This window comes from Ursus arctos, unplaced genomic scaffold (assembly GCF_023065955.2).
Source record: "Ursus arctos isolate Adak ecotype North America unplaced genomic scaffold, UrsArc2.0 scaffold_1, whole genome shotgun sequence".
Classification (NCBI taxonomy): Eukaryota; Metazoa; Chordata; class Mammalia; order Carnivora; family Ursidae; genus Ursus; species Ursus arctos.
In genome coordinates, this window is record NW_026622763.1 from 68,499,428 (window position 1) to 68,523,320 (window position 23,893).

Consider the following 23,893-nt stretch of genomic DNA (forward strand, 5'->3'; position numbering starts at 1 on the left):
CGAATCTCATTTATTAAGGCTCCACTCTTGTGACCTAATCACCTCCCAGAAGCCCTACATTCTATTACCATCACTTTGGAGGTTAGATTTCAACATATGATTTTGGGGGGAAACAAATGTTCAGACCACAGCAGAAAGTATCATCTGCCAACTTTGAGTCTCTGTCTTCTTTAATGACCCTTAATTTCCCCATTGTTTCCTGTCTCAAGAGTCCGTCTCACTCCACATCTATGTTTTCTCACTGATGTCATGTTTATCAGTTAGGATAAGATGTTATGTTGCAGTAATAAACATCCCACCTCAACATCTCAGTGCCTTAAAACAACAAAGATCTATTTCTTGTTCATGTTATGTTTCACCCAAGGGCCCAGGATGATGAGGCAGTCCCCTACTTGAACAATGCCAGTTACTATGCCAGAAAAAGGAAAGAACTTGGCAGAGTTTTGTACCAGTAATTATTTTTCATAAATATTTTGTGTCCTTTTATCTAGCAGTCTCACGTTTTGCTAGTCCAGGGTCTATTTTCATTGCTCCTTCCCAAATTCACTTTCTTTATTAGATGTCTCTGAATGCCTGCAGCTCTTTCCGTCTGCACCACACAACTTAACCTTTAATTTGCCTATGGGGCATTCCACGTGTTTCTGCCTTTTATCAGCTGAATCAGAATGTAACTTTCTCACCACCTTCCTCTCATGCTCCAAATCAACTCTACCTCCTGATCCCAGTTCCCATTATTCTTCCCTAGTGCTCAGCCTCAAAAATCTTAATTTCTCTTTGGCTCTTTTTCTAATCTCTTGCTTCTCATAATTGTGCTATAACCAGACTCTTCCGCCGCACCCATTGTGATCATGTGGATCAAGTGACACGGTGAGAGGGAAAAGCCCATCAGGGGCTCCAAATACAAGGGGATATTGCTCTTTATCCCTTTAACTGGTTTTCTTTCCTTCATTTATTTATTCATCATTCATGTATTCATGTACTTACTCAGGCCCTACGTGCTTTCTTGGAACTGTGTTTGTTACTGGGGGAGCCACAGTTCATATACAAGTCTCTCCGGGAGGTTACATTTCATTTGAGGAAATCACACAGCTACACTTTCAGGTAACTAGGTACTGACAAGATGGAAATGAGGGAAAGTGCTGTGGGATATGGGAGAAGGGGGCAATGACTATGTTCTGGAGTGGTCTAGGAAAGTTCAGGAGGGAGTGACAGTGCAGATGACTAAATCATATCACTTCCATGTTAACACATCTAAAGGCTTCTCAGTATACTTAGAATAAAATCAACACTTGTCACTAAGGCCTGCTGGAAGCTTCAGGATCAGGCTCCTTTTCAGCTTCATCTAAGACCTTCTTTTTAATTTTCTGGCTCTAGGTGCACTAAGCTTCAGTCATTCCTTCAGCACACCAAGCTCACCTGCACGCTTGTGCCTTTGGACCAAAGGTTCTCTTTGCTCAGAATTTTGTTTCTACAGATTTTTGCGAGGCTGGATTTTGCCCCCTATTTGATTCCAGTGGCAATCTCAGAGAGGGGCTCCCCACATACCCAATCTTAAGCAGCATCTCCCTCTCCCAGGACCCTGATTTTCAGAACATTTATTAACTGAAAGTATCTTGCTTGCTTACTATTTTATTTCTTTATCACTTATCCCCCTCTCCCATCTTTCCTCTTCTTAGCATGTCTATGTCACCATCTTGGATGAGAACCTCTCCCAAACGTAAGTTCTTTATGGGCCGGAACTTCGTGTCATACACAGTATTGTCAGGGCTCAGACAGAACCTGGACAGAACCTTAATAGCTAAGTAAATTTAGATGAGTTACTTAATACCTCTGTGTTTCAATTTCATCATATTTTTTTTTAAAGATTTTATTTATTTATGTGACAGAGAGACAGCCAGCGAGAGAGGGAACACAGAAGGGGGAGTGGGAGAGGAAGAAGCAGGCTCATAGCCGAGGAGCCCGATGTGGGACTCGATCTAGGTACGCCGGGATCACGCCCTGAGCCGAAGGCAGACGCTTTAACGACTGCGCTACCCAGGCACCCCCAATTTCATCATATTTAAAACTGGAATGCTGATAATACCTAACTTTTAGTTTTATGAAGATTACATCCATTAATAAACACAAAGCCCTTAGAGGAGTACAGGGCACAAAGTAAGTGCTCACTAATGCTTAGTTATTATTTTCAAGAAAAGTATAATCAATTAGAATTAAAATGCACATTTCAATCAAATATATTATTTTATTTCTTTGTCATAATTGACAATTCAATGCTGTATTTGAATGTTTTACAGTATTACATTTATGGGGTGCCTGGGTGGCTCAGTCAGTTGAGTGTTGGATTCTTGGTTTCAGCTCAGGTCATAATCTCAGGTTAGTGGGATCAAGCCCCACATTGGGCTCTGCACTCAGTGGGGAGTCTGCTTGAAGATTCTCTCCCTCTGCCCCTCCCCCCACTCTCTCTCATAAATAAATAAATCTTAAAAATAAATAAAGTACTATGTTTATGTAGGTATCTATGTTTATTACAGAAATATATCACTAATTTTCACTAATGTGAAGCTAGCAGTTATTTTTTTTTATTATTTTTGCATTTCCCCCAATTTTTGTGTACAACACGTCTTAATAGCCGCTGATTATAGACACTATAGCTAGTTGTGGTCTAGTATTACTTTTATTTTCCTGGATAGTACAATTTTGATTGTAGAAAGCTCATTTTAGAATGAGCTCAGAGAACAGAGTAAACTACTACGTCGAAGACTTTGAAAAGACTGCAATGAATAAAAAAAGAGCTGTGGTAAACAATCGTTAGAAGATCATCTGTTCCAAGTGCATCATCCTGATTTCTTATGTTTCATTCACAGCTTAGTGATGAAGGGATGAATGGATCCACTCCTGAGTAATTTTACTTGGCATTGGCTGGAAAAATCAGATATCCCTTTCCTCCATTTCTTTTCCTTCTTTTTTACTATAATAAGCATTTAGATCTTTAGTAATATTGATTGTTCAATTGGGTGTTGCATGTTATTTTGCAATTTGTTCAATCACTATTAGATAGTACACATCCTGTTTGTAGGGGAATGTGTCTGGAGCAGACTGATGCTGGCTGCCGAGGATGGCTTGCTGATTTGTTGTTTAGATGAACCAACACATACAATATATTACTATTTGGAAGTAAACCATTGAAGACTAGCAATAGTTTCTACCCAATTTAAAACACCTTTGGGAGGACAGTTTCTCTGTAAATAATGCTTATACCTCAGAAAGCTATTTATTATGAATGCTCTGGATACAGACAATGAAATGTTTTCAGTACACATACTATCCAGTCTCTTGGAGTTAACCAAGAAAAATGTCTAATGTAGACTTAGAAGGGATTGAGGTTTTGGTAAATTTTTTAGATCGAAAATGTTAGGACACTACTCTCAAATCCATTTGTCTTGAGAAGTGCATAAATTTTAAAAGGATAATTAGAATATGGACCACATAAATCATGTTAAAATCTAAATATATTCTTCATCAATTTGTTTAGCATTCCTAACGATCTCCAAACTCAGTCTTAATGTTAAGTAAAATTTTTAAGAGAGAGGCTCTGTTGATGTGGAAAATATGAATCAATTTTCATTGAAAACATATACAGACACGTGTATGCACACATACATAAACACAGACGTGGGAGGGGAATATACCTTTTACAGTGGTTATCTTGGAACGGTGGGATGATGGGTTGACATCTTAATGGAGTTTTTATATTTCTAGTTTTTTTTCAAATTCTCTGTGATAAACATGTATCATTTTTATAATTAGAAAAAAAATCCATTTTAATGTAACCTTCAAGAAGATACATTAGATTGAGAAATAAGAGGCTTGACATGATATGTTTAAGTGCCAAATAGAAAGATAGAGCAGGGCAGTGCCACCAGGACAGGGATTAAAACCCACAGGCATATGGGCCATTTTAGTTGCCCTTTAATTTAGTGATTTTTCCCTCTTTCTCTACATATCACAATTTCTGTTCTGTAAGAATATGCATTTGTAACAAACTCTCTTTTGCTACTCAGAAAGGGGCATGTAGCCCGTCAGCTATTCCCAGATATACTAAGGACAGCTTCACTTGGCAGATGGCTTACTGGACAGGGCCCTTGCTCCTCAGGGCTCCTCAGTGCTCTCTGCCCTTTGAAGTGATGCTGAGAGTAGCACACCAGCACTGAAAGAAAGAGGAGTGTTCAATGGCTCGTCTCTAACAGCTGTGTTGCATGCCTCCTGTCTGGAAAAGAAGGGATCTGAAATCTACCAGTAGTTACTGTATAAATAGTGTTCACCCTGGTGCATCATCAGGGTTGCTGCTGTCACTTCAACACCAGCTATGTGAAGCTGAAGCCGCTCAAAATAACCAGGTTTTGGTGAGGATTTGTCTGTTCTTCGCCACCCTTATGCCTAATAACCTCATCTAATTAGGCACGCACATTGTCCTAAGGGTGTTCTCCACACATAATTCAATGCTTCCATGAAAACAAAGCAACAACAAAAAAAGGAAAAGCACACAGTTTCTAAGGAAGTAAAGTATATACACTTAGTGAGAAAGAAAATACATTGAGGTCATCATAGACAATGTGGACTTGTTAGTGGTGGATTTCATCACTTAAGTCTTGGTTTTCATATTCTATTTCAAGAAAAAAATGTGAAATTCAGTATATGTGTGTATACACATAATGTATGCTACACACACACACACACACACACAATTTATGTCACTAAATATCTGAGAAGACAGTGAGTGGTGGTCTCTGGAGTCAAGCTGATGGGGTTCACATCCTACCACTCCCACTTACTGTTGGGCTTTGGGCAAACGACTTTGGTTAACTACTCTGTGCCTCAGTTTCCTTTCTTATAAAATGGGAATTATTAGTGTATCTAACTTCACGAGATTATGAAAAGGATTAAATAGCTCCATGAACGTAAACATTACAATGGTGCCTGCCACATGGGAAACAAACTTTTGAAAGTTCTGATATTTTGATAACTATGAGATTTATATTTTTATTTCTGAGACTGGGGCATTACACTGGGATGCTGGAACATGGAACAGGAATCTTTGACTCAGAGTATACTAGAAACTGAGACTCAGGGGGTGCCTGGGTGGCTCAGTCGGTTAGGCGTCTGCCTTCGGCTCAGGTTATGATCCCGGGGTCCTGGGACCGAGTTCCACATCGGGCTCCCTGCTCAGTGGTGAGTCTGCTTCTCCCTCAATCTCTCCCCTTCCCCGTCCCTCCCAGCCTTTTGTTCTCTGTCTCTCTCTCAAGTAAATACAATCTTAAAAAAAAAAAAAAGAAAAGAAAAGAAACTGAGACTCAGAAAAGTCAAGAGAAAATTGAGAGTGAGCTTTTGGTGAGCGAGCATTGGAAATAAGGCAACATCCCATGAGCAGGGGACAGACCAAAACAAGATTCAAACAGCAAGTAAAAAGAGAAACAAGTAACAAAAACAGTTAAGTTAGTGGTAGTGGTAGAAACACAATATGTACTTAGGAATTTTGTTTCCTTTGTTCTGCCTTCGTGCAGTATTTCATTATTTTTATATAAAATGTAAGTTATGTGATTTATATTGCATGATCTAAATAAAAATGATAAAAAAAATATATATACAACATATGTGAAAGTTGAGAATACTTTATTCTGTGTTTCTGGGCAGTCCACCCCAGATCGTGTTTGTTATCTGTCATACCCTAATTAAATTCCCTTAATCACTGTGTGATAGCACAGTTGTTGCATCGTTACTGAGAAAAATTCAAAAGGCTTCAGAACTTAAGTGAAAATCCAGTCCCTTTCCAAGGAGCCCAGCAACACCGAAGACCTGAGATAAGCCTTCGTTTTAAAGACCCTGGTTTGTTTTCAAATTTCAATTTTATTTTTTAAGTTTTACTTTTCACAAAGTAGAACGCTCCATTTTTGGAGAGTGGGTTAGTTGTTTATTTGTTGCTTGTTTTTTGAGATTGCCTGTTGTGCATTTGAAGTGGCACTATTATTCATTTATCTTTCGAAATGACACTCAAAGTGTTCAGATTCTGTTTGCGGGTTTGTCTACCTTCTGGCAGCTGCTATAGAAGGAAGTCTGGGTCACAGGTAAGGTATTTGTCGGCACAGATCTTTGTACAGACCATGTAACAAATACAAGTCTTCTTTAACTCGAATTGCATTCTAGATCATATTTCATTGTGCGGAATTTAAAAAATCAACAAGATTTCCCCCTCTTGATTCAGATAAGTAGAGAAATAAAAGAAGGAAATAAAATCAAACTTTTACATTTGGTTATGGATTAGCTAAAAATATCAGCATTTTCCCTTTAAATTGTGGGAATGGAAATATGTGTGTTACCCCAAATCAAGAGCTGCATATTTCAGTCTCTGGAAAAACTTTCTGGGCAAATGGAAGCATGGAAGAGAAAAGAGATTTGTCTTATAAATAAATAAAATCTTAAAAAAAAATAAAAGGGGCACCTGGGTGGCTCGGTTGGTTAAGCATCTGCCTTTGGCTCAGGTCATGATCCCAGGGTCCTGGGATTGAGTCCCGAATTGGGCTCCCTGCCCCTCTCCTTCTGCCTGCCGCTCCCCCTGCTTGTGCTCTCTCTCTGTCAAATAAATAAATAAAATCTTAAAAAAAATTAAAATTAAAATAAAAAAAGGAAAGAGATTTGTCTTTACTCTTCAGTTCCCCACCCACGTATAGAAACAGAAAATGCCATGGCAGTTTTCAGAGGTGACTGCACTGTCTTCACGGTGGAGGAGAAGAGGCAATTTGAGGGAGGCAATCTCCCAACTATAGGACACTTGAAATCAAAAAGGTTTTCTCGTGAAGCCATATTTACATACAACAAAAACCTTGGATTTTCAAGAACAGACCTATTTTTCTTGTTGTGTGAGTGTTTTTAGTCTCTCCATGAGTAAACTCCTGTTAGAAGTCAGTCCTAATTATGGTAAGCACATTTATAGTTCTGGGGCAAGAGAGCAAAGGAAACCCATAAAAGGCAAACACCCTGAGGGGAGAATGAATGGACTCTTAGATCACTAAAATTTTGTGACTAATCAGCATCCTCTTCTTTAGATATCCCATATATAATCCTAACCAATCTTCTTTTCACTTAGTAGAAAACAACTGGAAACTTTCCAAATGCAACACAATCCTTTTGTTCAATTGTTGACTGGTAGTAGTTTTAAAAGAAATAATTTTCTGTATTCTCCTCAGAGATGTCTTAATTTTCCCTATCAAACTCATAATCCAAAAGCACTAAAGTCAGCAGGACCTGATGCCTAATTTGCTTATATGTATGGTGAAATCAAGTGCCGGCGATCATCCATGGCCATTGCCCTGCTTCAAATATTCATGATTCTCCACAGTCCAAAATGCATTAAGAGTGGGAACGATGCCAGCAACACACAGCCTTCCTAGTGACAAGGAGCCTTCTCAGATCAAAGAAACAAGATGTTAAAGACTTCAAACTAAACTGTCTTTGTAAGAGACACTCACAAATGGAATGCCAAAGCCCACACCCTGTCTCAGTTATGAAACATCAATGAAATAAAGAAAAACATGGATGCTCATTCAGTTTTTCTGAGCTCATTTTACTGCTTTGCTTTTCTCCTTTCTTCCCATTGCAGTCAAACTCAAGGGTGTGATGCAGTGAAACTGGAAAACACGATTAATGTTTTCAAAGATAAAATGAATGACTACTGAGGAATTAATAGCATTTTAGCCAATATGATTTTGCTAATGGCGCCTGAGTAGCATGTAGAGAACGATACAAAAGCAAAGGTAAAAATGGGAAGCAAATACACATTATTTAAATTGTCCCTTTATATCGTTTGTCATGAGCCACGTCTGCTTTTGCACCTGTGCTCCCTTCCTTGATCTATCCTGACACCCTGGAAATGTTAGGCATGCAGCCAATTTCTTACCTAGTCATTCCTGTGATCAGACCCAGCTATCAGCTTGCTTTTTTCTTATATTAAATCAAGTATCAACCCCGGGGCTCTGAACTATTTCTGACTGACAGGACCAACAGAAAGTTCTAGGCTAATTACTTCTTCGGAGTAGTTCCCAGTGCAAAGAGAGTTACCATTGACCTACTTTGGACTTACTGAAATAATTTATCAGGTAAGATAATTAAGGGAATAAAAAGCTGTTTCTAAAACTAACCAAGTATCAGAAGTATTTGTTGAAATCATAAGTTGGTATTCCCAGTGCTATCAGACGGGGCTTTATGACTCGCAATGAGTCAATTTTATTATGTTTGACTTATTTATAAGCCATTCTTTTTCTTTATAAATTATATTTGGCAGGATATATTTGAGAGTCTCTTTGATGTATAAACATATTAGTTTTGAATTTTTTCAGTGTAGATATCAAGAGACACAATCTTTTAAGCCCTTCTTTCCTTCCCCTTTTAGCCCCTTCCCTGTGAATAAGCTTGCACATCTCTTTGCACAGGTGTTGCATTTGTTTGAAGCCCATCCTGAAGAAAGTGACGCCTCCATATAGGAGTGGGTATATCTGTGTGGTGAGCCATTTCCCATGTGGACTTCTAATTTTCTCTTTTGGAAGCTTAATTCTTAATTCTTTCCTACACTTAGGTCAATAAATAGAACTTTGCTATTGAGAAAACCTGACTGTCTTCTGATTTCTATAGCCTTGATGTTATCCATAAGAAGAAAAAGGCAAGAGAAAAACCTTGAAATGAAATCAGAGAATGCAAGTGAGGGGCTTATATGAGCTTATAAACCATCTAGTCTCTCAAAGGTATTAAAATGTCATGTGTTTAGGATCATGGTTTATCAATGCCATCCTCTAATTATTAATTTTTCTCCTTTTCCTCCATTTTCCTTACCCTTCTACTATCTATCTATCATCTATCTATTCTATCATCTATCTCTATCATCTATCTCTCTCCATGTCCAGTGTGACTTGTGTAACTCAAAAACTCATCTAACTATGAAAAGAAGATCAACCGATTGATTATAATTGATCAACTGGCTTTTTAATTCTAACAAAGATTTAACTTCATCCAGAAAGTACCTAAGCATTTTTGAATAACTAGACTTAATTTTTGCGGTGAAATGTAAAATATTAATTTTTTCAGCCAGGGTTAAAAAAAGATCAGGAATTAATTTTTCATCTTTGTTTCAATATTGCAGATACAATAATAACATAATAGTATTTCATATCTTCTTATTGCTTCATAATGCAGGATTGAGGAGATTTGTATGCATAAAACTGTAGGTTAGTTAGTATCAAAGGAAAAAGTAAAATTGAAGACTAAGTTGTACCCTTTGTTGCCACACAGCATATGCAGTGTTTTATGTTTGCGAGAGGACCTGGTCATGGTTTCATCCAAAATCAACAGCACATCAAAACTCCCCTGCTTCAGTTGACTAGTACTAGAGTCAGATCACTCCCCAACTGCTTCCTATCGTACTTTATAGCCTCTTTCATTCCATGCCTATTTAATTTCATTTATTGCTTTCATTTATTCTTGTGTCCTTCAGCTGTTCCAATCTGCCCTTCATGGTCATAACTAAATACAATATGTTAACATACAAAGGTATTTATGTAAATGAGAATCAATACACTTACCATTTTTAGCACCATTCCTCCTTGCTTACATTGGACATTTTAAGTACATTTTATTTAAATGCTAACAACTTTTCATTCTTGCCTGGGAAGTATAATGATCTTCTTGGCTCCCTGCCCCCTGCATCCCTCTAATCTTCACAGCTATAGCCACTTAGCCCCATCTGGAGGTTCAGCTTTATTCCGCATTTTGGAACTAATCTTGTCTCTAGGCTGGGGGCGTACAAGATGTCCTAGCCAAAAGCTAACTGATTCAGCATCCAGTCAGCCTTGCTGCTGGTTTTATTCTGACCTTGTAATTTATTTCTGAGATCTAGACGCTTGTCTCAGCCCCTTGTAACCAAGGTTTGGCTTTCTACACCAGTTCCAGCAAGTGGCTATCTATCCAGTCTTGCCCGTATCTGTGTCTGTTTCCCTGATTGATAACCAGTTCCTTGATAATTGAAGTTCTCCTTTGCCCTTCTCCTTGTTCCCTTTGTAATTGAGTTTCTTTTTCCGAAGACTGGGACCTATGACCTAGTGTTGAATCTTTCTGATGCCACCAGCCTTGTCCATATCTCGTCATTCCACCTGCCCTCATACCATAGATCTGAATTTTTGCTAGAATGCCTACCAGGAGTGACACTACCTGCCTGGACATTTTCCCATTGCCTGCTGCAGGCATCTCCCTTGTCACCAGCTCTAACCCCGCAGGCCTTGAGTCACTACATCTAAGCTGCTCGCAATCTGGCTATCTTATTATTCCAGACATGGCAGGAAAGAAATATGATCTTAATTACATCTTTGGTTGAATTGTTAATGCTAACACTTTCTAGTTATTTTCACCTCATATCTTTACTGTGGCCCTACCACTTAACCACTTCAAAACTCAGTTTCGTCTTCGCAAAGTGAAATAATGGTGGAATCTACCCCTAGGGTTATTTTGAAGGTAGCTAAGAAGAAAAAGTATACAGATGGACCAAAATCCATAGTAAGCAACCAGTAGTTTTTATTTGTTATTTATCTCATTTCTTAAATCTTTGCATTTGCAAAGCGAACTATGTTACCTAAAGATGATCACTGAAGAGACAAGAAACTAGGGGAATGGAAATTCTTAAGAAAAAAATCAGGAAACTGTGTGATTTTTTTTTTAAAGTAAAATAATCGACAGCAAGATAATTAACAGCTTTAAAAATGATGTTGAAATACAGATGTGGTCACCAGCAAACATTTAAAATGGGATGTTTAAAGGATACCGTTCCTTTTTTTTTTTTTTTTTTAAGATTTTATTTATTTATTTGACAGAGAGAGAGACAGGCAGTGAGGGAACACAAGCAGGGCGAGTGGGAGAGGAAGAAGCAGGCTCCCAGCAGAGGAGCCTGATACGGGGCTCGATCCCAGAATGCCGGGAGTATGCCCTGAGCCGAAGGCAGACGCTTAACGACTGAGCCACCCAGGTGACCCAAAAGGAAACATTTCCTATCTGTGTGTCTTAATATATAATGACTATGACTATATGGAGCCCTAAAGCATTTAGGGAGCAAAGATTCTTTGAGTCGGTCATTTATTTTAGAGCAGTGTTTCATAGTCTTTTGGGGAGTTTTAGAAAAGTAAAATTTTAAGCCCTACTTCTCTGAAATTCTGATTCATTAATTTTGAAGTGGAACTAAAGAATTAGTGTGTTTTAAACATTTCCAAAGTAATTCGGATGATCAGCCAAGTTTAGGAACCATATATTCTTTAGCCATTAAGATGTCCAAGATGTTCTGAGGAAAATATATATTTATTTACCTCAGGATGGTCAAATCATTACATAAACTCTCACCTGGCTGCTAGCTGCCCATTAGTGACAAATGTTTGACAGAAATGGAAACTCTACTGATGTCTGCCTTTATTAATGGGTGGCTATTTCACTGGGCTATAGTGTTTACCTATAAGTACCTGACTAATTTACCCCAAGAACTACAGTTGCTCCTTTGGAATCCTTAAAATCCTTAATATATTTTAAGTGCAGACTGTTTTACTCCTGCCAAAAATTATCTTGCCTTTAGTTTTCTCTACTTGTCCCTTAGATGAATTGCTCTCTCCACCCACAAAAGTTTGATCAAAATTACTGTTTTTCTTCGCCAACTCTATTGAGATATGATTGACATATAACATTGTATAAATTTGGGGTGTACAACGTGTTGATTTGATATGCTTATATGTTGCAATATGATTACCACCATAGTGTTAACTAGCATCTCCATCATGTCTCATAATTACTATTTCTTTTTTTGTGGTGAGAACATTTAGGATTTAATCTCTTAGCCAACTTGATCAAAATGATCATAAACTCCTCTAGACAAACATAGTCTGCACAATGAAGGAAACAAAGAGCACTTGGCTGTTTTCCTGAAAGATATATGTGTAAGAGTGAGGTGTGTAAACAAGGGGTAACTCTGTCTCTTTCCGCTATCATGCCACAAAGACCTCACTCTGAACTTTGGGTTGCTCCCTTTGGGTATGATTAGGGTAGGACCAAAACATGTGGATGCCCTAGAATACTAACATTATGGGACTCATGCAAAATAATGAATGTTATTCACTATTTGTTCAGCATATCTTTACAGAAGATGCTGAGTATTGCTCAGGTGAAGAGAGAAGTTGATCCTAGACAGAAGCCCAGAAGTCATTGTTAGCTTTACTGCCCTCCCAATTCAGCTATGGGTGTGCATATGCATAGACCCTTAAATAAATTCTCTGCAGTTACCCAGATCCACCATCTTAGAAAGCAGATTAGGAACTATCTATTGTTTATTGATCATGGTTCTTGAGAGATGTTCTAATAAATATGATTTTTCTTTCCATCTCTTAATGTTGACAGTATCTGGGGGTCTAAGTGGTACCTTAAATGTATCTTATCAAGTAAGGCTTTTAGCAACTGCCTGGCTAGTCCAGCTCTTAATTCAGCTTCAGAAATTCCTTGCTGTTATTATAGCCCTCATTTCCCCCCTCTTAGGAACTGGATAAAAAAAGATGCTGAAAATATCTTTTAGGAAATGGTTGATGGAGTAAAAAGAAATTAATTATTGTTATAATTTGTTTAAAGAATAAAAAGACCACGTTACCAGACATCCTCGGCATCTTCATCACATTCCGCACCGAATTGGCAAATGTCACAGGTTGAAGTCTCCTTTTGACTGGTTTCTCCTGAGCCTTCATGAACTAGAGAACAGAAGAAAGTAAACAAAAAGAATTCAGGTAAGTATGCTTAATACCAACACTCTAAGACTATTCTATATCAAAGCTGCTACTTTTTCAATAGACCTGTTTGCTTTTGGGGGCTTCAAAGAATGTCTTATTCACCTCCTTTCTTCCCTAAATTTAAGGAAAACACTAGCAATAATATGCCACCCGTTGGTATTTAGGAAACACTTCAGCTTTTTACAAGCAAAAGGAAACAACAAACAAGAGGGTTTACTGGATTTATCAAAAAAGGTTGGCTAATAAGTAGACTATATGAAAGAGTTATTAATTAAAAGGGATTTAGATTGTTACTTGCCTGGAGGAAGTATCTAGTGTTTATTCTATAAACAATAGTTAGCATTTTCTCTTTCCTAAATTATAGATTTTTTTTCATTTAAAGGCTTTTATACAAAATTAAAAATATTTAGATGGGCAGTTTGACATTAAATATGTCTTCTTTTTTTTCTCACAATGTTTCATACTTATAAGGAAAATATATTGATTATAAGTTTTTAGAAAACAGCTTTCAGTTGGTTTATACAGTAATTTCTTGAATTTTATATAAATACTACACAGAGCCCATCATAGTGATTTCCTCTAGGAGGGTTATGAACATATATTTCATTTTAAAAATATATATTCTCACTGATGATGATTATTGATATTGACCTTTTTTCCCTATAAATTACAAGTATAGAAATATGCAATATATAACTTAATTATAAAATTAAGTTTTCAAAATCAGGACACAATAGTGTAAGTTGGACTCAAATATTTTGACTCCCAGGAATGAAACTCTGAGCAGCACTGTTGCGATGATGGATTACTATTTACCCAATTAAAAAATATGTAGTTAAAAGAAAAAATAGTTTTGGTTATAGATGAAAAATTGCAACAACCTAACTACCATATAGATAATTTCGTTCTGTGAGGGACAGATAATATACTTAAAAATGGATGTTTAAATCAGGAGAATCTTTAAAAAGTGTACTTCTGTGAAAGGTTGGTATTTCCAAGAGAAAAAGAACATAAGCTATTTAGTATGGCATTGGCTCCAATCTTTATGAGCCCTAATAAGATAACTTCTTTAACGAAGACACATATATTAACATGCACCCTGAAACTAACAAATCCAATCTGACTTATTTTGTTTTAATTAGCAAGAGAGATTTTAATATTTACAAAAGTAGACATCTTTATTCCTTGATTTTCTTTAATTTACTGCGTGCAGATAAGTGATTTAATTTACAAAAAAAAAAAAGACAAGAAGACATCTAAGAAAGTTCTCTGCTTTACAGTTTTTCCAGGAAAGGTAGAAATATTTATTTTTTCTAAAGCAACCTTTTTTCTCCCCGTACTTGATGGTTTGCACTTACATGTCAAAAAAGTTACTAAATAAACAGATCAACTTCAGTTGCAAGTATGGATGGTATAGTTTTAAATTTAGAAATCTTAAGAAAAGGTATTCCTCCCCAGAAAGAAGAAGGCATTTTAGACTTTGATAGAATAGCCTGCACTTATTATCCACTCTATTACTTTAATACAGGCAGGACCATTAGAATGGACCATGGGGATAAGAAGGAAGCTGCGGCCTCTCCTCAGGAGAGACTGAACAGCTGCGGTCTCTTTATTACTTTCTTATTATTAATGCAACACAGAAGCTGCTAATGGGAGAGAGCCTTTTAGTGTTAGCAAGATTAGCAGCTTCTAGACTGAAACTTCCCACCACTCAGGAAACATACGAACGCAATGGGAAGGTCCTTAATGAGCAGTTACAGTCACTTAGGGGCAGCCCCATTTTCTTTTGCAGTAGAGATCCTTGGTTAGGGATCTACTGGAAGTAACCTAGGGAATGAGTTGTGCTAACTCAGCACAACTAATAATATTTCTAATGGAAATCAAATTACATTTCTATAAAATGACAGTTAACAGTAGAATCAAGATGTTTGCAAATTCTCACATATGGATGTAGCGGCAAATTCAGAAGTAGCAGTAGCAATGCCTCTATCAATAAATATTCCAGGAATAAAATGATTTTCTATGAAGTCATCCACAACGAAAACTAAAGTGAAATCTTTCCATATTACCTGCAGCACAGGTTTGCACCTTTGTAAAAAACAAATCAGTACATAGTTTTTAATTAACCAAGTTGACCACTTGCTCTTAGTGGGGCTCAGCAGCTCTGGTAAATTTTGTGTGTTCATTTATTTAGTTTTTAGCATAACTGCCCTGGGGTATCCTTGGAGATACTGAATTGTAACCTTGATGCTGGGATGTGTATATTCTAAAAGACGGACCATCCCTGTGTAAGAATCTCAGCCCTAAATAATACCAAGTAGACTTCGTCTGTCTCAAGCATTCTCTCCACGCATTGTTTAGCACAGGACTTGTGACAGGTTACCGTGCACGGGTAGCACCTGGAGGCTTGATTAAAATGCAGATTCTGATTCAGCAGGTGTGAGGTGTGGCCTGAGGTTATGCTTTTCTTACTAGCCCCCACCTACTGTCGCTGCAGGTCCGTCCACAGACCACATTCTGGGTAGCAAGGACAGCACCGTGTTTTTCAGACCACAATTCACAATTTATTAGTGAGTAATGAAATGGAGTTAGTGGGTCACTTACCAGAGTTTTTGTAAACGTGAAATAGAATATACTAGAATAGAAAACACTGAGTGCATCTCATTTAGCAAGTACAGGTTTCATTTTATAACACTGTTTTAGTTACCCATATGTACAGCTACACAGAGCTGCAATATAAATTTCATTTCTTACTAAAGGTCACAGTCATAAAAGCTTGAAAACCACTGATTTAGCACACGGTAGATGCTCAGTAAATGTGTGTTGAATTGGACTGTTTCTTCCTGTTCTTTCTATATTATCAGAAATGAGAAGGGTCAGTTCTTCATCATTTGCGTTCATCCACTGATTACACAGAAATAAAATTCATGTATCCTAAAGTATTATTTCAACTATGCATTTGCATTTTAGTCCTTTTATTTTGTGAAGTAAAATAATTATTTCCCTTTATTTGATAGAAACTTAGATTTCAGCAAGTGACTGAGGGAAATTGGAGGGGTAAAGGAGGCAGAGCTCCTAAAAGCATATTCCATCAAATGTGCTGCCTTTAGTTAGAACCGATTTAATCCTTTAAGTTTCTGGATTGGGAGATTATTAAGAGATAAGCAAATTACTTCTCTCTCAACTCTCCTTGCCCCATTGGTTTCATCTGGCGGTTACCGAAAGTTCCTTTATTACCACCTTGTTCTGGCCCATTATAGGTCTTCACACCGGATGTGCCAGCTGGACCCTGTTCTCTTCCCGATCCACTAGAGTGCCTCCTGGGTCTCTTACAATATCCTAACCCGTGTATGCTGTTTGCGAAAACACGGTGAAATATAATGTTCAGTTACTCAATGCCATTTATTTTGTTAAAAATTACAGTAAAATTTATATTCATTGAAATGCTCAGATCTTAAGTGTATCTTTCAATCAATTTTGAAGAAAGCATATCAAGACAAGGAACAACTCTACCATCCCAGAAGATTCCTTTGTGCCCCTCCCCGCCATTATCCTATTGCCACTCTGTCTCTATATATAGACAGATTAGTGACCTGATTTCTGTCACCACAGATTTAACTATTTTAGAATATCGCATTAATGGAATCCCACAATATTTAATTATGGTGCCCACCTTTTTCACTCAGCATCATAGATTTTGAGATTAATTCAGGTGGTTGTGTGGATCAGTAGTTTATTTTTCTGTACTGCTTGGTATTCAAAGGAATGAAAATATCGTAGCTTATTTATCCCTTTTCTTGTTGTAAGACATGATTGCTTTTAGTTACTAGCCGGGAACAATAAGTGTGCATTTATTAATAAAGTTGCCATAAATATTAAAGACTTTTGTGCATATTAGTTTTTATATCTTTTGGACAAATATCTAGCAGTGGTATAACTGGGTTTCAAGGTAAAAATTAATCTTGTTTCTCTTTTTATTCTCAAGTTGCAGGAATTTTTAAATATTTTGGGTATCAATTTCTGTCAGGTGTGAAAACTGTCAGATGATGTAAAGCAGAGATTGAGGTTCTGTCTCTGTTTTTCGCCTATGGACATGAGTTTTCTGTCATGACCTATGAATGTAGTAAAATATGTTGATTGATTTTCTTATGTTAAGCCAACCTCCCATTCTTGGGATAAGCCCAACTTAATCATGGTATATAATCCTCTTATGTAATGCCGGATTTCATTGGCAATACTTTGTTCAATTTTTTTAAATCTACGTTCATAAGATATACTGGCTGTAAGTTTCTTTCCTTATATTGTCCTTGTTTGGTCTTGCTATCAGGCTTAAAATTGTCTCATGATAGGAGCTCCAAGTGTTCCCACTTCCTCTGTTTTATGAAAGAGTTTGGGTATGATAGAATTATTATTTGATTTCTTTATACAAGGCCGTTTAAATTTTCTATTTTATTGATTTATGCTCTTTTTTTAATAATTTCCTTTGTGCCATATACTTAGGGTTTAATTTATTATTTTTCTAGTTTCTTAAAATGGAAGCTTGATTTTATATCTTTCTTATTTCCTAAGATAGTCATTGAAATCTATTAATTTCCTTCTAAAGGTTGTTTAGCTGCATCCCACAAATATGGATATATTGTGTTTTCATGTATTTATGTTCAAAACTTATGTTGTAATATCTTTTGATATTACATGATATCATGTAATATCTATTACATGATATTTTTTTCTCTGATCCATGGACTATTTTGTAAGTATGTTTTTAACTCCCAACTATTTGCAGGTTTTCTCAGTTATATTATTTTTATTCATGTTTAATAGTTCTATCATGGACGAAGAACATAGTCTGTTTAGTTTAAATCCTTTGAAATATATTGAAACTTGTTTTATGGCTCAGAACCTGGTCTATCTTATTGAATATTCTATATGCATCTTAGAAGTTGTAACCTATTTTGAGAGTAAGTTTCTATAGATGTTACTGAGCTTAAGCTGATGGTCAGTATTGTTCAAATCATCCAGAAGTGTTCTGAGCTTTTGTTTAATTGTTCTAGCTTTTCCTGAGAAAGGAGTGTGAAAATCTCTCTCAATGACTGTAAAATTGTTTCTAGTTCTCTTTTGCTTTGTTCTTTTGTTTTGTCCTGTATTTAGAAGCTTTGATATTAAGTATATAAACATTTTACAGTCTTATGTCTTCTTAAAGAAGTGACACTTTTATCATTATGAAATGCCCCTTTTAATCTCTGGTAACACTATTCATCTTGAAGTCAACTTCGTTCTGATATTTATATAACCACACCAGCTTTTGTTTGCTTATTGTTTCTATCCACTTACACCCAACATGTTTGTTAACATGTTTAAAGGGTGTTTCTTGAAAGCAACATAGAGATGGATCTTGGTTTTTTCTATTCAGTCTGAATACGTCTTCATTTAATCAGGATGTTTAGTCCATTTATTTTAATGAAATTATTGATATGTTTGGTTCTAAGTCTACCATGTTGGGCTTGATTCATATTTGGCCAATCTTTTTGGGTTTCTCTGTTCTCTTTTCTGTCTTTTTGTTTTGTTTTGTTTAGGTGAGTCAACTATTCTATTTTATTCATTTTATCTTATCTATTAATTATTTTTTTGGTTTTATTTGGATGGTTGCTTTAAGAATTACAATATGCATCTTTATTGCTTCATGAGCAATTTAAGAACTTTATGACAATATATTTTTAATTACTGTAATTCACACTTTGTATTTTTATTGTCATGTATCATACTTCAACCTATGATGTAAAATTTGCATTCCTTTTTAAAATTAGTTTTACTTTACACAGCTGCCCTACTCATTTTTGTTAATTTCCAAGGCAAAAGCCAGAGATTTCAGTACTAATGAAGATTCATGCCTGTCATTGTTAAGTGATTGACTTCTGACACGTGTTTGCTCTAACTTTTCAAACTTACCTATAGTCTCACATTCTTCATGGAAGACACTATTGGCAAATGACACTTACTGTAGATTGTTCTATTTTTTTCCATTATTTTTCTACCCTTTCTGATAAAAGGATCATATATTCCTTTTCATAGTCATATTTCCATTGAGTTCCATGATACCACTATTGGTCTTGTGACTTGCTTTTGCCATTGAAATGTGAATGGAAATGAGAAGCTATATAAAAGCCATCATGTGGATTTCTACTTTCTTGCTCTTTCCCTTTGCATTAAAAAAAGGCATATTCCAGAATAGGAATGGTTCCTTTAACCAATCCCAGAATAAAATGGTATTTAGAGCAGAGCCACAGTTGAGAGCAAGCCATGAGAGCAAGAATTATGCCACTGATGCTATAAGCCTCTGAGATTTTCAAGTCATTTGTAACTATGGTGTTACCTAGTGAAAGATGAATAATAAGACGCCAATTAATGTTATTAATAAATTCTAACGAAATGTATTTTCATATCATTTTCCACACCTTGGATTTTGGTTGTATTACCTACCTACGCAACCCTAGATATTCTTTTAATTTTCTCCAAATCTGCCTTCAAACTTTTTACTATTTATTTTCTATACCAGCGGATATTCTGCAATTGTTAAGGCTTGTTTCTTTTCTATATTTTCATTTTTTCACCACATAACAGTATGTATCTCAGTCTATGCATGGTTCCCATTTTCTTCACCATGTAGCTCTCTAGTATATCTCTTTGACAGACATATAAGGTGTCCCATTTAAATTAAGCAGAGCATAAACATTAAACACAGTATAAACATGTATGAATAGAAACCTTCACATGCATTGTCTGAAATAAAGCAGGCAGTCCCTGAAACATCAGACTGTATCAACAAAAAGAATGAGACTTCTAAGCTTAAATATGATCCATATATATCTGATTTTTTTTCAAAACCTAGAATACATTTTTTCCATTTTATACTTAATACCAACCTAGTATTCAGTTTTTTCCCCCTAAGTAGGTAAGATGACAAAGTAATTCTTGACAGACTTAATTTTTTCCACTTTGTTTACATAGAAAAAAGACTTATCAGTGATAATATTTAATGTATCTGTTGTAACTAAAATTACTCCAATTACCAAATTATAAACAGCAATATTTTCAAATATAAACAGCATTTTTTTCATTTTGAATAATGCTCAGAAGTTATTATTTCATTATCACCAAAAAGCTGAACTTTGAGTTTACCTTCCAATGAAGAAAACATTCTACTTAAACAATAGAAATAAATTTTTAAATAAAAACTCTCCATTCTATTCTTTAATTGGTACAACTTGTCTGTTTCGCGTTTTGTACGCCAGTTTTACCTCTCATGTGCCTTTCCCACATGTAAGTTGAATTTAAATGATGGGAGTTGCTGATAGTTCTTAGAGGCTCAGACAATTCTAAGCCATGGTTTTTGAGCCAAAGTCATGTTCCCTTTTATATTTTCCAACATTTCCCTAGAAACCCCAATAGGACTTTAAAGAAAAATGAGAATAAGAAATATTTTCCTTTTGTTCATATTATAACGTGAGGATATTGTTATATGAATAATAATTATACTGTTATATCATATTATTGACATTTTAAAGCAAGAGAAGTAGCATTTTGGTCTGCTGTTTATAAAACTAACACAGATTAATTATGTATATGTATTAGTGCCACAATGCAGTAAGATGTACTCAGATTTTAAGGAGGAAATCCATTATCTTTGTTTCATTTTAATTAAAAGAGGTACAATTCCACTGATAATTTTTAATTTTTAAGTGATTTAAATGCCAAAAACTAAAGGAAGGCTGAAATTACACATAATAATTCAAAATTCTAAAAACCACTTGAAAATCTAAGAAGCAAGTTCATGACTGAGCAAATGTAATTTTATGTTAAACACTCAAAAGAAGAGATCATTACAGAAAATTTAATTTTTCATAATTAAACTAGTTTGCTAGAGCTTGACAAAACTTCTTTAGAAATCACACATAATTTATCTTCTGCACAACTAAAAATAATTTAAGAGATTAGTACGATGCTACTATGTTGAGGACAATTCTATTGCCATCATTGAAGTCTGACTGATTTCATTCAGTCCTATCTGAGCTAGAACCAAAGATACTCAGTTGATTAGAAAAAAAGAAGCAACAGACAAAAGAAATAAAGAAAGAAGAAATGAGAGAAGGAAGGAAGGATGGGACAAAGAAAGGAAGAAAAGAGAAAAGGAAAAATGCTTGTTTAGTTTGATATCATGCATGCCAGAATTCACAGGAGCAAGTTACTATGCCAGACTTCAGGAAACTCTATCATATCAATCATATGATAATTATAAACAAAAATACTTTTATTATTCTCAGTATAATTAAATTTAATTATTTTATGCAAATCCATATAAATAATTTCAATTTTTTCTTATTATATGCCTAAAAGATGAGAAATTTATTTTTCATTAGTAAATTATGAACACTGGCTTGGGCTAAATGAGCTCCTATAGAGCATGGTGAATACCACATCCCTATGAGAGGAGACTGAGAAAGATTAGGAGGTTAGTAAGTGGAAACAGCAAATGTGGGGGACAGTTTTGTACAGAGTTGCTGATGAAGACAACACAGAATGAGGCATCCGTTGGATAAGGATGTGTAGTCAAGAAACGGATTTTTATGGAAGGCTGGAGCTGAGGCATCACTATATGCTGACAAGAATAATGGAGTGGAGAGGAACAAGTGTATGCAGGAGAGAAAGAGGACAATCAGGGAAGCAACGTTCCTGAGAAGGGCTGGGTTTACGTGTAGGTGTAGTGGTTGGTCTCAGAGGCAGGGACGTGTCTTCCACTCTTGGAGGGATGGCAAGTCTGTGGGTGCAGATGTACAGAGGAGGTGACACTGGACAGGGGAAGATGAAACAGATCTTCTCTGGTTGTCTTTATTACCTTTACTATATGTTCACTTTAGAGAAAGGCCGGCGGTTGGCAGGATGTGATAAGAAAGGAGAAGAGGTGAAATACTGTAGGAGAGTGAAGGAAAATAAAGACCAAAGGCTTTCTAAATCTTTCTTATACTAATTTGTTGCTTTCCAATTTTGTGTTTAATTCTTCCAATTAGCAAATATCTGCTGAATAAAGATATATCTTTATTAACTTGCACTTCTGTGTGTATTTAGTACGTGAGGTTTGGTGTTGATAACTTTTTTTTTCTAAGAGTTTATTTATTTGACACAGAGAGAGACAGTGAGAGAGGGAACACAAGCAGCGGGAGTGGGAGAGGGAGAAGCAGACTTCCCTCTGAGCAGGGAGCCCAATGCGGGGCTCGATCCCAGGACCCCGGATCATGACCTGAGCCAAAGGCAGACGCTTAACGACTGAGCCACCCAGGTGCCCCATTAGTGTTGATAACTTAAAGGCATTCTGTGACATCAAAGTTTCACTTGAATCATCACATAAAGACTAACCTGGCAACAGAGTTGACTTGAACCTGCTTAATGTTTGTTTTGGTAACGGGACTTCACAATCTGGTAACATCTTACATGCTATGTTTATTTTCTAAATATTTTCCCATTCCGTCATCACTGAGCTAGTTGAGATCTGCGTCACGCCTTGCCAAAACTTCTAACTACCTGACCTCTGTACTTGCAAACTTGTCTCTCTTAAATACATCTCCATGTATCTCTTTGAGATGCAAATCTGATCGTACTATTTAAACTTGAAAATGACATGAAGTAATCTAAAGGCAGTTGCATGATATACAAAATTCAGGCCTAGGGCTGGGATAGCTGGATTTGGGTTGTCTAGATTCTTTCCTAATCCCCAGATTGCTGATTTGTAAAATGAGAAGCCTGCCCTGCTCAGCTTACAGGCTGATGTGAAGATGAAATGGGAGGATGTGTGAAAGCGTTTTGCACCCTCTAACTTGCTTTGTCACCTTAAGGTGTTAACGGTAAGAAAGTGTTAAAGGTGAATAAAGTCATTATCTTATTCCAAGCAAGAAAGTTCTTTGAAGGATGTCTGAGGCTGAACATCACAAACATGAATTTCTGCCCCTTGTTAGTGGCTTTGTACTGATACTGAAGTAGGAGTCTTTGTGGGAGTGGGGAAATAAGAATCCCAAACAATATAACAAACTAGGGAAAGAAGAATATTGAGGAATGTATAGGGGAAGTCCTGCACCAAAACATCCTCATTTAATTTCTTATATTAAGGAGTAAAATGGGTTGAAGAGGGTACAGGTGAGAAGTGTATGGGAAGTCCCTGACAGATATGCTCAGAAATTGTCCAGAGCTCCATGCCTTTTTGTTCTACTACACTGGGTCTTAGAAGAAAGAAAGCACTAAAGTGGTATTTTATTTCTTTTTTTATTGGTGAAGAAAAGAATTCAATAGGGCTTTATCTGTTTTTCCCCCCTACTTGCTTGCGATGGGCTTTGGTTTTCACTGAAAGTCTGAAAAACATATTCCATCTGGTTCTGACTTCCAAGTCCAAATGAGACTTAAAAATGAAATTTATAAAGATCAAGACTTGTTTAAATATATAATATATTGATATAAATAGGCCAATGAAATAAAAGAGCAGCAGTAATAATAAAGCCAATTCGAAGAGGTCACAGCATTTCATAAAATTGGTAGTTAAAGCAATAAAGCAATAATTTTTCTGAACTGCCTGTACTATTTTCCAGCCTAGTTTTGCTATAAGGTCCAGTCTTTAATTTTGGGAATCACAAACACTAAAATAACAGGAAAATGTCAGGGCTGGAATTCAGTGTTTGTAATTAGTTTGTGATTAGACTGGTCTTGAGCTCGATCTAGAAACACATCTTCCTCCACCCCCACTTGTTCTATATTGAGAGTCCTTGTTTCATTTCTACAATTTCCCTTCTGCCTACAGGCTCTAGTTGGTGGAGCTTGGTTACTCTTGTGATTTCTTTTTCCAGTTTACAGCTGTCTCTCAATCTGTAGCTTATTGCTTACTCCTTAGCACTCTTGAAGGCCTCTCTTGTGATGCCCCATTTTGGAATCAGCCCCTGCTAGCAGGGCCCCACTAGGCAGGCCCCACTATCCTCTGTTTCATTCCCTTCCAGAAAAAGTGCTTTCAC

At 36.3% G+C, this 23,893-nt stretch overlaps 1 protein-coding gene across 1 annotated transcript in view; it reads right to left on the reverse strand.

Annotated features, from left to right (window-relative positions):
* TMEFF2 (transmembrane protein with EGF like and two follistatin like domains 2) overlaps positions 1-23,893 on the reverse strand; it is a 216,438-nt gene that overhangs the window by 78,688 nt on the left and 113,857 nt on the right. Inside the window, exon 5 of the mRNA XM_026492289.4 lies at positions 12,713-12,809. Coding sequence (XP_026348074.4) covers positions 12,713-12,809 — 97 coding nt within the window. The remainder of the gene's footprint in view (positions 1-12,712; positions 12,810-23,893) is intronic.